We start from the raw sequence: 17872 nt of genomic DNA, 5'->3' as shown, positions 1-17872 counted from the left end.
ATGATTTGCTATGCTGCAGTGGCGTATGCAGAATTTTGACAAGGTAGATTATTATTAAAATTGTTTACAATTGAAGAGTCCACTGCAAGAATGATGGATGTCATTTGGAACACATTTAGCAGGAGAAGCAATTGAAAGTTTGAAATGCTTAGCGCTCAAAGCTTAACTGTGATTTTCCGATCGTTACTGGATAATGACTATCAGTGTTAATGCCATATAACTCTGTATGTACATTCTATACGGTAGGCTATATCTTAAGCTATGCATTGACAGTCTTGGTTCATTTTCGAGAAGAAAGTGACATCCATCATTCTTGCACTGGACTCTTGAATGTACATTATCGGTATTCAAATTTTGTGTATTATTATTATTATTATTATTATTATTATTATTATTATTATTGTGTTGCGGTTTATTTATTCATATTATACTATAGGCTATTATAATAGAACATATTCATGAATATTTTTATAAAATCTTTGAAACGTAATTTTTTCAAAGCCATCCAATTTTTAAGGCCGTATGGCCTTAATTCTGTCAGGTTAAATAAACCATTATTATTATTATTATTATTATTATTATTATTATTATTATTATTATTATTATTATTATTGTGTTGCGGTTTATTTATTCATATTATACTAAAGGCTATTATAATAGAACATATTCATGAATATCTTTATAAAATCTTTGAAACGTAATTTTTTCATAGCCATCCAGTTTTTAAGGCCGTATGGCCTTAATTCTGTCAGGTTAAATAAACCATTATTATTATTATTATTATTATTATTATTATTATTATTATTATTGTGTTGCGGTTTATTTATTCATATTATACTATAGGCTATTATAATAGAACATATTCATGAATATCTTTATAAAATCTTTGAAACGTAATTTTTTCATAGCCATCCAATTTTTAAGGCCGTATAGCCTTAATTCTGTCAGGTTAAATAAACCATTATTATTATTATTATTATTATTATTATTATTATTATTATTATTATTGTGTTGCGGTTTATTTATTCATATTATACTATAGGCTATTATAATAGAACATATTCATGAATATCTTTATAAAATCTTTGAAACGTAATTTTTTCATAGCCATCCAATTTTTAAGGCCGTATGGCCTTAATTCTGTCAGGTTAAATAAACCATTATTATTATTATTATTATTATTATTATTATTATTGTGTTGCGGTTTATTTATTCATATTATACTATAGGCTATTATAATAGAACATACTCATGAATATCTTTATAAAATCTTTGAAACGTAATTATTTCATAGCCATCCAATTTTTAAGGCCGTATAGCCTTAATTCTGTCAGGTTAAATAAACCATTATTATTATTATTATTATTATTATTATTATTATTATTATTATTATTATTATTATTATTGTGTTGCGGTTTATTTATTCATATTATATTATAGGCTATTATAATAGAACATATTCATGAATATCTTTATAAAATCTTTGAAACGTAATTTTTTCATAGCCATCCAATTTTTAAGGCCGTATGGCCTTAATTCTGTCAGGTTAAATAAACCATTAATATTATTATTATTATTATTATTATTATTATTATTATTATTATTGTGTTGCGGTTTATTTATTCATATTATACTATAGGCTATTATAATAGAACATACTCATGAATATCTTTATAAAATCTTTGAAACGTAATTTTTTCATAGCCATCCAATTTTTAAGGCCGTATAGCCTTAATTCTGTAAGGTTAAATAAACCATTATTATTATTATTATTATTATTATTATTATTATTATTATTATTATTATTATTATTATTATTGTGTTGCGGTTTATTTATTCATATTATATTATAGGCTATTATAATAGAACATATTCATGAATATCTTTATAAAATCTTTGAAACGTAATTTTTTCATAGCCATCCAATTTTTAAGGCCGTATGGCCTTAATTCTGTCAGGTTAAATAAACCATTATTATTATTATTATTATTATTATTATTATTATTATTATTATTATTATTATTATTCGGCTTCTAGTCGTCATGAAGAGCAGTCGACTTTTTGTGTAGCTCCGCTGTTTTCACAGTGTTTAGTTGTTACTACATTCGTCTGTGTCCTCATTTAAGGCGCTTAGTTAACTGCGTACAATGCCGCCTAGTAAAGATACATGTTCTAAATGTAGCGCTGCTTTCTTCGGCAGACAAAAGTTCCTAAAGTGTGTTGGGCCTTGTGGCCTAAGATTTCATCTTGATTGTTTAAATATGAGTGAAGTGGAATACGATTTTTTCATGAAGGGAGGTATTTCCTCCTTCAAGTGTGATGAGTGTACCAGTGCTGCGAAGGCGGTTCATGGTGATAACACTCCTGTGAAACCGACCAAGAAGACCGATAAGAAGATCATCTCGCCTACTAGAGAACTTGAACTACCTAATTTACAAAGTAAGGAATCTCTCTCTGTTCAAATAGAGACGGTACGATTGAATGGTGAATCCATTCTAGATACTTTAACAGTTATTCTGGAGCATGTTAAAAATCTTGAAAAAGAAATGGGCGAATTAAAGAGCGAGAATACTGCCCTCAAATTACAAATGGCCGAGATTTTGGTAAAAAATTCCTGTCCTTGTAAGCCTGATCAGATTGTCCCAAAATTGGGTCAGCAGTCCACTGTTCACCCGGTTACTAAATCCTACAGTAGTGTTTTGTCTGACACTGTTAATTCTCGCAATCATGCGAAGTCAGCACCGAGTACTTCATTTGCTCTTACTCATCATAACAGTAATGAGGTAATCTCTGCTGTCGTACGCACAGACGATAGCACTGTTGCGTTATCAAATAACGTAGACTCCGATGGTTTTCAAACTGTCACTCGCAAAAAATTTAAGAAACGAGATCCTAAAGTTGGCACTCTAACTAATAGCAACTTAGAAATGGCTCCAGAGAGAATCAGAACCAAATCTCTTTTTGTTTCTAGATTTAGTCCTAATGTAAACGAGAATAATATTAAGGATTCACTCTTTCATCAACGTAAATTAAGGTCTCTCGAAATAACTAAATTGAAAACAAAATACCAGTCGTATTCCTCTTTTCATATCTCAGTTGATGAGAGGGATTTCGAGTTAATTAATAATTCTGATGTTTGGCCTGCGGGATGCCTTATTGCACCCTTTTTTGGTAAACTTAAACCTGAGCAGCATTTTGCTCCACCAGGTACTTCAGTTGATTCTAGGGTTAATGCCTCTTAATATTATTCTCTAACTCTCAATGCACAGTTCTAATAATCATCTTGAGATATTTTACCAAAATGTTCGTGGTCTTAATACAAAAATTGATGAAATTTTTCAAAATGTAGTAAGTAATAATGATATCATTATCTGTCTTACTGAAACATGGTTATCTGAATCAGTATTAAATACAAACTTATTCCCTAACAATTATACTGTGTTTCGAGCAGACAGAACGTATGAGGACACCAATAAAAAAAGAGGTGGGGGTGTCCTAACAGCGATTAACAACCAGTTACCTTTTACCTGTCGGCGATATGATTTAGAAATTATTAATGAATGTGTTTGGATTGAAATTAAAATGGCTGATGGTATTAATTTATTAATTGGAAATCATTACTTCCCACCTGATTTCGGTCATAATCACTTAAAATCTTACCTCAATTTTCTTGAAAAAAACCTTGATACTCATAATTTTAGAATAGTAATTATTGGTGATTTCAATTGTCCTGGTATGGATTGGTCAACTGGTTTTAATCTTAATGATATTCATTACTACTCTAAAATCAAGTCCAGTGATTTATATTCCTCGTCTTGCCTTCTGGGATTAAACCAAATTAATTTTACTGTCTCAAATAAAAATCTACTTGATCTTGTCTTTACTAATATTATTAATAGTACAGTAAAACTAGCCAATCATTCTCTAGTTTTGGAGGATTCTTATCATCCATCTATCTCCATTAATCTTGAAGTGTATTTGTCGCTACCTGATCACTGCCAATCTAGTACCTTCATAAATTATTCTCAAGGTGATTACTTGAAACTCTATTCCACTCTATACAATCATGATTGGAATTCCATATATCAAACTACTGATGTTAACGTTGCTGCTAACGCGTTATCCCAGATTATGAACAAAGCTATTTCTCTTGCTGTTCCTGTCACTTTCGTAAAAAAATCGCACTATCCTAAATGGTTTTCAAATACCTTGCGTATACTTATTAGGAAAAAGAACAAAGCACATAGAAATTTTAAGAAATTCAAAACTGATCACCATTATCAAATTTTTTCCAATTACAGAAAACAAGTTAAAGCTATGATTAAATCTGACAAATTTAAATGGTTTCAATCCATTGATGAAAATTTGAAGAATGAACCTAAGAAATTTTGGAAATACGTAGAATCTTTTCGAAAATCCAATAATTATCCCACCGAATTATTAATAAATGGGATTCACATTACTGATCAGCAAGAAATTGCTAATGCATTTGCTAATCAATTCAAATCGATTCAAAAACAGCCTAATTCTAATCTCTGTTTGTTGGAGTATAATTCTACTGACTTCTTATCCTTACCTAAAATTACAGTTGAAGACGTTTCATTAGCCATAAAAAAGCTTAAACCTAATAAATCAAAGGGCACTGATGGCATTCCTAATTTTATTATTAAGGGATGTTCTAATATTCTAATACCCGTTTTAACCTTTATATTTAATTTAAGTTTATTAACCGGTACATACCCTATGCTTTGGAAAGAAGCATCCGTTATTCCTATCTTTAAGAATGGTAAAAAAAAATGTTGTTTCCAATTATAGACCTATTTCAATATTAAACAATTTCTCAAAAATTTTTGAAAAAATAATCCACAAACATGTTTCATTTTATGTTAAGAATAAAATTAATTCAGCACAACACGGTTTTACTAAAGGTAAATCAACAACTACAAACTTAGTATCCTACCTTAATCTTGTTATGCCTGTTGTTGAAACCCAAGGTCAAATTGACTCAATTTATATCGACTTTAGCAAAGCGTTTGATGTTGTACCTCACAATATTCTGATAAATAAATTAAAACACTTTGGTCTCTCTTCTAACTACGTGAGCTGGTTTGAAAACTATTTAACTAATAGACAATGTTGTGTTCGTCTTGGTGATTCTCTCTCGGACCCATTTAATTGTTTATGTGGAGTTCCCCAAGGATCTACATTGGGCCCTCTATTATTTTTATTATTTATTGATGACATATGTAAAAGAATAAGTTCAAACTACCTGTTATTTGCTGATGATCTCAAAATCTTTCGCTCAATAAATAGTTCTGCCGATTGCCAAACTCTTCAAAATGATATTAACTCCATTGAACTTTGGTCTGACATTAATGGAATGAAAATTAATGAAACAAAAACTTTTGTCATTTCGTACTCTCGAAAAACTACTTCCATAAAATTTAATTATTCTCTTAATAACGCCTGTATTATTAGGAAAAATTCTATAAAAGATCTTGGTGTACTACTCGATTCTAAATTATACTTTCACGATCATGTTCAATATATTTATAATCATTCAATAAGAATGCTTGGTTTAATAAGGTCTATAACTTATTCTTTTTCTACTCCTGAGTCACTATTAATTCTATACTTTACTTTGGTTCGCTCTAAACTTGAATATGCATCTGTAGCCTGGAATTCCATTACTTCAACCGATTCGGTTAAATTGGAAAATATTCAAAGAAAATTTATTTCCTTATGTGCTTTTCGATATATACCCAATTCCACTGACTTTAACTATGATATTACCTGTAAATATTTTAACTGTTGTAGCCTTTATGCTAGACGTCTAAATCTTGATTATCAATTTTTTTGCAAAGTTATCAAGGGTGATATTGATTGTGAGTCTATCATAAACAATATCAGCCTTCGTATTCCTACAAAAGGTTTAAGATTTCAAAAAATTTTTTATAACCGAAATTCAAAATCACTTTCTCCAGTCTGTAGATGCATAAAATATGCCAATTTGCATGGGCACAATTTAGATGCTTTTAAGGTTTAGTTTCGTTTTGATTATTAGTTTTTACTGTTTGTACACAATTGTATTCATGTATGTTTTTGTTATTTATGATATTATTTATTTTTGTTTTGCACCTTTGTATCTTCTGTTTGTGTATTGTGCTGAACTATAATTGGCCTCTGGCTGTTGTTCAGCACACAAATATTAATAATAAATAAATAAATAAATAAATAAATAAATAAATAAATAAATAAATAAATTATTATTATTGTGTTGCGGTTTATTTATTCATATTATATTATAGGCTATTATAATAGAACATATTCATGAATATCTTTATAAAATCTTTGAAACGTAATTTTTTCATAGCCATCCAATTTTTAAGGCCGTATGGCCTTAATTCTGTCAGGTTAAATAAACCATTATTATTATTATTATTATTATTATTATTATTATTATTATTATTATTATTATTATTATTGTGTTGCGGTTTATTTATTCATATTATACTATAGACTATTATAATAGAACATATTCATGAATATCTTTATAAAATCTTTGAAACGTAATTTTTTCATAGCCATCCAATTTTTAAGGCCGTATGGCCTTAATTCTGTCAGGTTAAATAAACCATTATTATTATTATTATTATTATTATTATTATTATTATTATTATTATTATTATTGTGTTGCGGTTTATTTATTCATATTATACTATAGGCTATTATAATAGAACATACTCATGAATATCTTTATAAAATCTTTGAAACGTAATTTTTTCATAGCCATCCAATTTTTAAGGCCGTATAGCCTTAATTCTGTCAGGTTAAATAAACCATTATTATTATTATTATTATTATTATTATTATTATTATTATTATTATTATTATTATTATTATTATTGTGTTGCGGTTTATTTATTCATATTATACTATAGGCTATTATAATAGAACATATTCATGAATATCTTTATAAAATCTTTGAAACGTAATTTTTTCATAGCCATCCAGTTTTTAAGGCCGTATGACCTTAATTCTGTCAGGTTAAATAAACCATTATTATTATTATTATTATTATTATTATTATTATTATTATTATTATTATTGTGTTGCGGTTTATTTATTCATATTATACTATAGGCTATTATAATAGAACATATTCATGAATATCTTTATAAAATCTTTGAAACGTAATTTTTTCATAGCCATCCAATTTTTAAGGCCGTATAGCCTTAATTCTGTCAGGTTAAATAAACCATTATTATTATTATTATTATTATTATTATTATTATTATTATTATTATTATTATTGTGTTGCGGTTTATTTATTCATATTATACTATAGGCTATTATAATAGAACATATTCATGAATATCTTTATAAAATCTTTGAAACGTAATTTTTTCATAGCCATCCAATTTTTAAGGCCGTATGGCCTTAATTCTGTCAGGTTAAATAAACCATTATTATTATTATTATTATTATTATTATTATTATTATTATTATTATTATTATTATTATTATTGTGTTGCGGTTTATTTATTCATATTATACTATAGGCTATTATAATAGAACATATTCATGAATATCTTTATAAAATCTTTGAAACGTAATTTTTTCATAGCCATCCAATTTTTAAGGCCGTATGGCCTTAATTCTGTCAGGTTAAATAAACCATTATTATTATTATGATTATTATTATTATTATTATTGTGTTGCGGTTTATTTATTCATATTATACTATAGACTATTATAATAGAACATATTCATGAATATCTTTATAAAATCTTTGAAACGTAATTTTTTCATAGCCATCCAATTTTTAAGGCCGTATGGCCTTAATTCTGTCAGGTTAAATAAACCATTATTATTATTATTATTATTATTATTATTATTATTATTATTATTATTATTGTGTTGCGGTTTATTTATTCATATTATACTATAGGCTATTATAATAGAACATGTTCATGAATATATTTATAAAATCTTTGAAACGTAATTTTTTCATAGCCATCCAATTTTTAAGGCCGTATGGCCTTAATTCTGTCAGGTTAAATAAACCATTATTATTATTATTATTATTATTATTATTATTATTATTATTATTATTATTGTGTTGCGGTTTATTTATTCATATTATACTATAGGCTATTATAATAGAACATGTTCATGAATATATTTATAAAATCTTTGAAACGTAATTTTTTCATAGCCATCCAATTTTTAAGGCCGTATGGCCTTAATTCTGTCAGGTTAAATAAACCATTATTATTATTATTATTATTATTATTATTATTATTATTATTATTATTATTATTATTATTATATGATCATTGTGTAAGTGTAATGATGACACAAGCATTTTTCATTATCCAAAATTAAACAGAAGTTAAAATTTGTTTTCTATATTATATATATATATATATATATATATATATATATATGCCTGTTTAGTCAGGAGTTATTTGCATATGATAGGTAAGACACTATACTTTATGTAACAGAAAAATCCATGGAAACAATCAAATATATTGAAATATATGTAATTAAACACAATAATGAAACATGAACTCATGATGAAGGATTACGAATAAAAAAATACTCAAATCTATAAATAATTTCTTTTTAATTCAAGAGGGGGAGTTCAAACCCGGTAACCCCTCTCCCTTGTGTATGCCCCTGCTATGCTGCAATAATAATAATAATAATAATAATAATAATAATAATAATAATAATAATAATAATACAATTATTATTATTATTATTATTATTATTATTATTATTATTATTATTATTATTATTATTATTATTATTATTATTATTATTGTCACGCCGGGCGGCTTTAAAATAACTTCCGAAAGAAGCGACAAATAGATTTGAGGAAAACATTTAGTCAATTCACTCTGCTACTGATTTAAAATGGCTGGTGTCTGTGATCGCGATTATTATTATTATTATTATTATTATTATTATTATTATTATTATTATTATTTAAAGTGGTTTGTGTCCGTGACACTATCACTACCACTACCACCACCACCACTGTCACCACCTCCTACCATCATCACCACTACTACCACAACCCCTCCACTGCTACCACTATTTGTGTTACTGTTATTATTGATTTATTAGCCATTAAACAGAAGAATTCTAAGTGAACAACTGAACAGAAAATGAGTCATTCTTTTGCAGTTTCTTTTTTTGCACAAGGCTACATACAAATATTAAACTTTTGTTATGTTAATGCATCACAATATTAAGGCGAGCAATGCAAGTCATGTCACTTAAGTCACCAGCGACCAGCCACTCAGCAGAGAGCAAGATCATGACCAAGGTAACAATCCTCAACTTATTTATCCCGAGTGAAAAGTCATGAAGAGACCTATGAACTGCACGAATTGAATAAGGCGGCCAATCTCGTCTAACAAGACCATAACTGTGAGTATGACATAGCAAGAGCGAAACGGGCGTTCACTATGTAGTAAAATATTGGAATATCAGTGGGTAAAACTTAATCACGATACCATGCTTTCTTGAAATCCACACCATTTTTAATATTAATCTTCTACTCAGATTAAAATACATTACACCTTCCATACTGCACCATATTAGTTGTGAAACAAAAGTAAAGAAGTTGAAGCTGAACTTCAAAGAATAGTGCTATAAGACTGCAAAAAAACATTGAAAATTACGGAATTTCATTCGCTGCATCATTGGGAAAGGCAAGGAGATGGGAACCTAATTGTTGGATCCCTTACTTTCTTCAATAATGGCTATTCTCCAGCCTCAGCTATTCTCCAGTCCAGCTATCCTCCACCCGATCTATTCTCCAGCCCAGCTATTCTCCAGTGCCAGCTAACCCAGCTATGCTTCAGTACAAACTATTCTACATATCCAGCCAGAGGTATTCAGTTCCAACTATTCTCCAGCCTCAGGTATTCTCCAGCCCAGCTATCCTCCAGTCCGATCCATTCTCCAGTCCCAGATATTCTCCAATTATTCCAGCTATTATCCAGCCCGAGCTATTCAGTCCCTGATATTCTCCACCCCCAACTATTCTACAATTCCAGCTATACTCCACCCCAGCTCTCCAGCCCCAGTTATTCTCCAGCCTTAGCTATTATCCAGTCCCATCTATTCTCCAGTCCCAGCTATCCTCCAGCTTCAGCTATTCTACAATCTCAGCTACACTCCAACCCCAGCTATTCTCCAGCTTCAGCTATTCTCCAGTTCCAACTATTCTCCAGTCCCAGCTATCCTCCAGCCCGAGCTATTCTCCAGTCCCAGCTATCCTCCAGCTCCAGCTATTCTTCAGCTCCAGCTATTCTACAACTTCAGCTATACTCCAGTCCCAGCTATCCTCCAGTCCCAGCTATCCTCCAGTCCCAGCTATCCTCCAGTCCCAGGAATCACAGCTATACTCCAGCCCGAGCTATTCTGCAGCCCAGCTATTCTCCACTCCGAGCTATTCTCCAGTCCCAGCTATTCTCCAGTCCCAGCTATCCTCCAGTCCCAGGAATCCCAGCTATACTCCAGCCCGAGCTATTCTGCAGCCCAGCTATTCTCCAGTCCCAGCTATCCTTCAGACAGAGCTATTCTCCAGTCCCAGCTATCCTCCAATCCCAGCTACCCTCCAGTTCCAGCTATTCTCTAGTTCCAGCTATTCTCCAGTTCCAGCTATTCTCCAGTCCCAGCTATTCTCCAGTCCCAGCTATCCTCCAGCCCGAGCTATACTCCAGTCCCAGCTATTCTACAATCCCAGCTATTCTCCAGTTCCAGCTATTCTCCAGTTCCAGCTATTCTCTAGTTCCAGCTATTCTCCAGTTCCAGCTATTCTTCAGTCCCAGCTATCCTCCAGCCCGAGCTATTCTCCAGTCCCAGCTATTCTCCAGCCCGAGCTATTCTCCAGTCCCAGCTATTCTACAATCCCAGCTATACTCCAGTCCCAGCTATTCTACAATCCCAGCTATCCTCCAATCCCAGCTACCCTCCAGCTGGGGCTATTCTCCAGTTCCAGTTATTTCCCAGTTCCAGCTATTCTCGAGTTCCAGATATTCTCCAGTCCCAGCTATCCTCCAGCCCGAGCTATTCTCCAGTCCCAGCTATTCTACAATCCCAGCTATATTCCAGTCCTAGCTATTCTCCAGCTCAAGCTATCCTCCAGTCCTAGTTATCCTCCAATCCTAGTTATCCTCCAATCCTAGGTCTTTTCTAGTCCTGGCTCTTCTTCTATGCTGGCTGTTCTAGCTGTACTCTGGGATAGCTTTTGGTAACGGATCCAACAGATATGTTACCGTTACCCTGTCCTCCTTTATGATGAAACTGATATGTAGCTCCGAAATTTTTTTGTTTCTATAATTATATTCTATGACTCGGTGCAGAAACTCAGACGAGATATCTGAAGTCTTAAGTCACATTTAAGTTTATATTAACGCTGCTAGTGTATGCACCAAGATAAGAGAAGTTGTGAAAGAATTACTAAGTTGAAGTTATGAGCTATACATGACAATAACTTAAGTACTGTAGCTAATAAACAAGTTGGTTTAGAAATGCTATGCAGAAATTTCAGCTGCACTTGCAATATTTTCATAGAGTAGGGGAAGAGGCAGAAAGTTTGTAGTCTATTAACTCTGAGTGGGCATGTCCCCTATCAGTCTTTCGTTGACGACGCCTCTGCTTTCATGTCTGAACTATTTTTATAGCAAAAAGAATGAGAACATTAAAAGAAACTGTGGAAATCTTTTTTCCTTCTTCTAATAACATACGACAGTTCTTAGAAAACATACCTTTCTGTCATTATTCAACGGTACTTACAATTCCAAGGATGCTTTCCTGTCATTGAATTTTCCGTAAATGTTATTATCATCATCGTTATTTGTGATGAAATCTCCAGAAATTGTTCCATTTTTGCCTTCATGCATTCTCTGTGCCACAGGAATCCAGCGTTACACAACCTGCAAAATAATGAAATCATGAATATGTTTGTCTAACGCTTTGTGAAAGCATGGCTATGGGTTACAATCTCGCCTTATGCAACATTTTCTGTATTGTCTCAGATGAACCATCGTCGTGGTGAACCCATAAGCCTCGTCATAAGCCTGAAATTCCGTCAGGATAAAAATGTTAAACCCTGACTAAAGTAAAATCCTAAGAAATGATACTGTCGTGCTGTGAAACTTTAAAACTTAATATGACTATGATACAGTGTTACAAATAGTGATCAAGGAATTTAGAGAAATTATACGTATTTAAAAATATATAGTAAAAAACCAGGCTTCCATTTAAACACTTCATAGAAAAATACGGTTAATTCATTGTTTTAAAATCATATCACGTAAGTTCCACGCAGGGTGGGAATTAATGGAGGATGGGGGGATTTCCCCCCCTTGTTGGAACGTTATCTCCTCTCATAAATTCATATTAACATCCCTGCCAGGGATAACTTTTATCTCCCCTCACAAAATATAACTGTTTTAATACAAATATACTTTATAAAGTACAGTATAAAGTAAGCAAAGAAAATAATATTGATGTATTATCATCACCCGTAAGCTGACAACAATCAATAACTTAGGAATTATACATCTTATCTTAAGCCTGCTCATGGATTATTATAATAATCAAGATGCAAGGCAAGCAACTCAGTGCGACCAAGCGTTGAGCCGTTTCGAATGAGGATAATAATAATTTTATGTATTCTCTATGTAGGATTCTATCCCCCCCTCATCAGAACTCATCAGAATTCTTAATTCGAACCCTGGTTCCACGGGGAGAAAGAAAAGCCGGTTGGAGGAATTGAATGGAATTAATAAAGCAGGATATTTTAAGACTTAGGCATACTGAATGTGATAGGCCCTAAAGTTTTGCGCTTTCAATTATAAATCATTATCACCACCACTACAATAATCATCATCATCATCATCGTCATCATCATTCCATTCATATTAAGGGAAGTATCATTTCCATAGAGCATACCTTTCTTTTAAGGTTCTGAGGCATATGGTTTGAGTTCAAATCTATTTGCTAACTCAAATTATTTTCACATCTGACATTTAAACTAAACAGAATGTGCGCAATTACCAATAGAGCTGTCATTTTCTTTCGGTGTTACGTGCTCTATGTTTCACATGCATTGCATTTAAATAATCAGATCTTTATATTTCAACATGTTTTTGATCTCTTTTCTTGTAACGTTTCTTTCTGATGAATTTATAACGTCTATAATTAAGAACATCCCATTTCTGTTCCTTATTATGTCAGGCTCACTGGATGCAACAACTCTATTTATATGTTGAGTCAAAATTACTTTTACTGTCTAATGTTCACTAATTTACACTGGAGTTTCCTTACCTTTATAAATTGTTTCTGTTCTTAATGTTACTCCAACAAATTAGTGTATTGTTATTGTTATTAGCCCTCGGAATGACAATGAATTAAAGACATCGTGAGTACGGCACTATTAGTAGTACTAGTGGTAGAACTGGCAGTCCTAGTGATATGAATGGTAGTGCTAGTAACAGTAGTAATAGTAGTGGAGGAAGCAGCAGCAGCAGTAGTAATAGTATACAAGGTGAACAGTAAGTAATGTCATTAATTTCAGGGGGTCATTCTTTGAAATATTTCAAACAAAAAAGGTTTAATATAATTTTGCCGTTTTTCCTTCCTTTTCGAGATAAAAATTATTTTATATGAAATATTTCATAGCGTGTTTTGGGAAAGCCATTGATTTAATTCCCAACATGCTCAGTCAATTTAAGAGAGCTATGTATTATGATAATAAATGATTGAAAGAATTTTAGCTGTGTCCTTCAAATATGCAGAAATTTGATCCGTAGAAACGTAACTTTTTAAAATTTTTCACAACAAAAAATTGCATTTTTCTGCATATTTACAGGACAGACCTAAAATTCTTTCGATCATTTATTACCGTAACACATTGTTCTCTTAAATTGACTGATCATATTGGAAATAAAATCGATGACTTTCGAGAAACACGTTATGAAATATTTCATATAAAACAACTTTTATCTCGGAAAGGAAGCAATAACGAATAAAACTATATTACACTTTTTTGTTTGAAATATCTCATAGAATAACCCCATGAAATTAATGACATCACTTACGATCACCCTGTAAGGTAGTACAATAATATGTAATTGTATTAGTATTAGTATTAGTATTAGTATTAGTATTAGTATTAGTAGACTATTGGTCCGCCGCGTGAAAAAGTGATGTATGTCGGACTGCGAAGCTGCGGGCCCGGGTTCAAATCCTGGTTAGGACAAGTTATTATTTTATTTTCTTGGGTTATTTTACGACGCTGTATCAACACCTAGGTTATTTAGCATCTGAATGATATGAAGGTGATAATGCCGGTGAAATGAGTCCGGGGTCCAGCACCGAAAGTTAGCCATCATTTGCTCGTATTGGGTTGAGGGAAAACCCCGGAAAAAACCTCAACAAGGTAACTTGCCCCGACCGGGATTCGAACTCGGGCCACCTGGTTTCGCAGCCAGACGCGCTGACCGTTACTCCACAGGTGTGGACAGAACAAGTTATCTGGTTGAGGTTTTTCCGACGGTTTCCCTCAACTCATTACGAGCAAATTCTTTCGGCGCTGGACCTTGGTCTCATTTCGCTGGTATTATCACCTTCGTTTCACTCAGAAGCTAGATAGTCATCACATTTGATAAAGTGTCGTAAAATAAACCAATTAAAAGTAATAGTAGCAATTAATAGCAATAGTAATAGTATTCGTAAGAGAAATAGTATGTGGTGGTAGTGGTGGTGGTCTTGGTAGTAGCAGTAGTAGTAATACAGTAATAGAAGTAGTATATAGCTGTAATGTAGTAATATAAATAGTATGTAATAATAATAATAATAATAATAATAATAATAATAATAATAATGATAATAATGTAGTACCGGTATTAATAGTAGTACATACTAGTAATAGTATTAGTAGTAGTAATAGTATTAATAGTAGTACAGTAGCAATATTATTTAAAAATTGTTTTATTTAACGACGCTCGCAAATGCCGAGGTTATAATAGCGTCGTCGGTATGCCGGAATTTTGTCCCGCAGGAGTTCTTTTACATGCCAGTAAATCTACTGACATGAGCCTATCGCATTTAAGCACACTTAAATGTCATCGACCGGGCTGGGATCGAACCCGCAACCTCGGAAACAGGAGGCTAGAAGCAATATTATTAGTATTAGCAACAATAGTAGCCTATTAGAATTAGCAGCAATATTGTTAATATTAGGAGTAGTATTAACAGTAGTACTTCTTTTATTTTACTTAGTTTAACATCTAATTGCAATCACATTTATTAAAAATGTAATAACATTTATTTTATACTCATTTCATTAGTATACTTTGTATTATAACAAGTCATGAAATGTATGGTAAGTTTAAATTAATAAATAATTAAATAAATGAACATTAGTAACAGTAATAGTTTTACATCACATATTCATTTTGTATGAGGTCTCGCCCACCTCATTGAATATTACACGACTACTGTGAAGTAACCAATATGTATTATTACTATTTAATACGAGAAATCCAGGACCTCTCAGCTCAGCGCGCAGAGCTGAGAGGTCCTGGGTTCGATTCCCGGTGTCGGTACGAATTTTTCTCGTATTAAATAGTAATAGTAATAGTTTTAGTAGTAATAGTAGTCATAGGTTTGGTAATAATGGTAATAGACAACAGAATTACTAGTAGTAATAGTACTATTAGGCCTAATAGTAGTAACAGTAGTTTATTTCATGGCTCTTCTAACTGCAGAGGTTATTCAGTGTCGATATTCAACGTCGGTGAGAAATAGCCAACAAATTTTGCTTAGTGCCGTCTATTAGAAATAGGGCTTTCTAAGTATTATAAATCTATGGTATGAGACCAACAACTTCACTTCCCTCCCGGAGGAAGTCATGTTACAGACTTTATTATCCTCGGCAGGGTTTCAACCTGCAAACCTCGGACTCAACATTAGCATGTTAACCACTAGACCACCTAGGACAATGGATTCTATAAAATGTAAACAATTGAATTTGTATGAAAAGGACGAAGGCTTTCTAAAAAGGTAGTATATCAACTTCGCCGGGAACAAAGAAAAGGGAAAGACAAAAATATTTAGATGCTAGAAACTGTAGACATGATTCAAGAGAAAGGGGTGGAAGGGGATTAGTAAGACGAAAGAAAATGAGGTAAACCAAGAAAAGTATAATTTATAGGAAGGAAGATACCGAAGACATCGTAAACCTGCTAAATAATGGTTATCGTATGCTATGCACCAAAACAAATAGTACCGGTAGTGAAATCATCCCCCGACTGCCACGAATGTTTGTCCAGCAACCAAGAAGTCCTCTATTTATTTCCCTAAATATTTAGACATACTGCGGATTAAGTACTTGCTTTAATGCTGCAATTATAATTTCCATCCATACGGACTTAGACGGGGCCCCGACTTCGACGTTCAAATGGTCCAAATTTCAAACACATTTCAGATGGTTTTCCTGAAATGTTTGACAAACCACAACCGAGTAATACGGTTGTTTTACAAGTTGTTAAGTATCGCCGTACAGGAATCGTTCTCTCAACGAGCATCAGACAATGAGAAACATGGGCGATTCCTGTCGAATGAACGGTCTTCGAAAAGAAGTTTCCAGCGAATGTCTTTAAAAATGATAAAGTCCATAAGTCGAATATTCAAAGCACTGAAAGGATTTTTATATCAAATACAGACTGGATAATTTGACATATTTGAATGACATTGACGTGAATGCTACAGCGAACACAGAGCATCTAAGAGCATGAGGCGGGGATACACGCGGCCTCTATTCTGCAATCAGCCACTGAGATTGCTGCAACATTGTCTAGCTAGCTTCAGATAAATCTTTATTATTTCTTTTGTTACGCGCACAAAATGTTCCAGTATAAGATAGAGAGAGCAGCTACTATCTTCCGTCTCTTTGGCAACAGTGCGCCTCAAGCAGCTTATTCATGTTCGGAGTTGTTTTGTGTTCACTATAGAGTTGTGTATTCTAGTTGTGTTTACATGACATAATATGATCTAATGTTGTTATGTAAGATATGCTTTAGTGACGAATGTCACATTCATCTCAATGGCTACATTAACAGGCAATTATTTATTTATTTTTTTTTTTTGGTTTTTAAGGCCAGACATTACACAGAAACACCTTCATTCCTAATTTGTCAGGATCTGGTGTGCCCGCAAACTTCCATTTTGTGGAAAACGATGATGAATATCTTTAGACTGTTAACCAATATCGGCATAAAGACCTCATTATCATGCCGGTTTTAAGGATCTGCAAATATTTTGACGGGCAAGAAATATCGCATGTCACAGTTAATGGTTCCAACAAGATAGAGTCACTAGCCTCACGGCCATAAAAACACTCGCTTTGCCCCAGGAAACTTTGGGTAACTTATAATTTCCTGTGGAACACGTCTTCCTTATTCAACAGGTTCACCTGACCTTATAACACAAGATATACCTTATTTTATTTCAAGGAGTGCAGTTCGGTGTTGAAATAAAATAAGGTATACCTACAGATGTTAAAGGAGTCCTTCTTTATAGAGAATGCACCGACAATGTGGAATTGCGGGAGATGATGTGGCTTTGTTTCACCAACTGCATCAACCTCTATTTTTAAATATGTTTAAGAATGTCCGTGAACGTTATGAATGTTGTACTTTTAAAGAAAATAATGGAAAGCATTTTAAACATGTTTTATATAGCCTATCTGTAAATAAAAGGCGTCAGTGAACATGGAATTTTGTTTATAAATGCATGTTTATGTTCCAGTTTAATAAAGCGGTTTACTTAGTAGTAGTTT

At 32.3% G+C, this 17872-nt stretch overlaps 1 protein-coding gene across 3 annotated transcripts in view; it reads right to left on the bottom strand.

Moving 5' to 3' along the window:
- LOC138698439 (multidrug resistance protein homolog 49-like) overlaps positions 1-17872 on the bottom strand; it is a 136476-nt gene that overhangs the window by 86244 nt on the left and 32360 nt on the right. For all 3 annotated transcript variants that reach the window (XM_069824352.1, XM_069824353.1, XM_069824354.1), the window contains exon 2: positions 11821-11960. In XM_069824352.1, the coding sequence (XP_069680453.1) occupies positions 11821-11927 (107 nt within the window). In that variant the 5' untranslated portion in view covers positions 11928-11960. The remainder of the gene's footprint in view (positions 1-11820; positions 11961-17872) is intronic.

Source organism: Periplaneta americana, chromosome 4 (genome assembly GCF_040183065.1).
Source record: "Periplaneta americana isolate PAMFEO1 chromosome 4, P.americana_PAMFEO1_priV1, whole genome shotgun sequence".
NCBI lineage: Eukaryota > Metazoa > Arthropoda > Insecta > Blattodea > Blattidae > Periplaneta > Periplaneta americana.
This window is presented reverse-complemented; position numbering and strand designations above follow the sequence as displayed.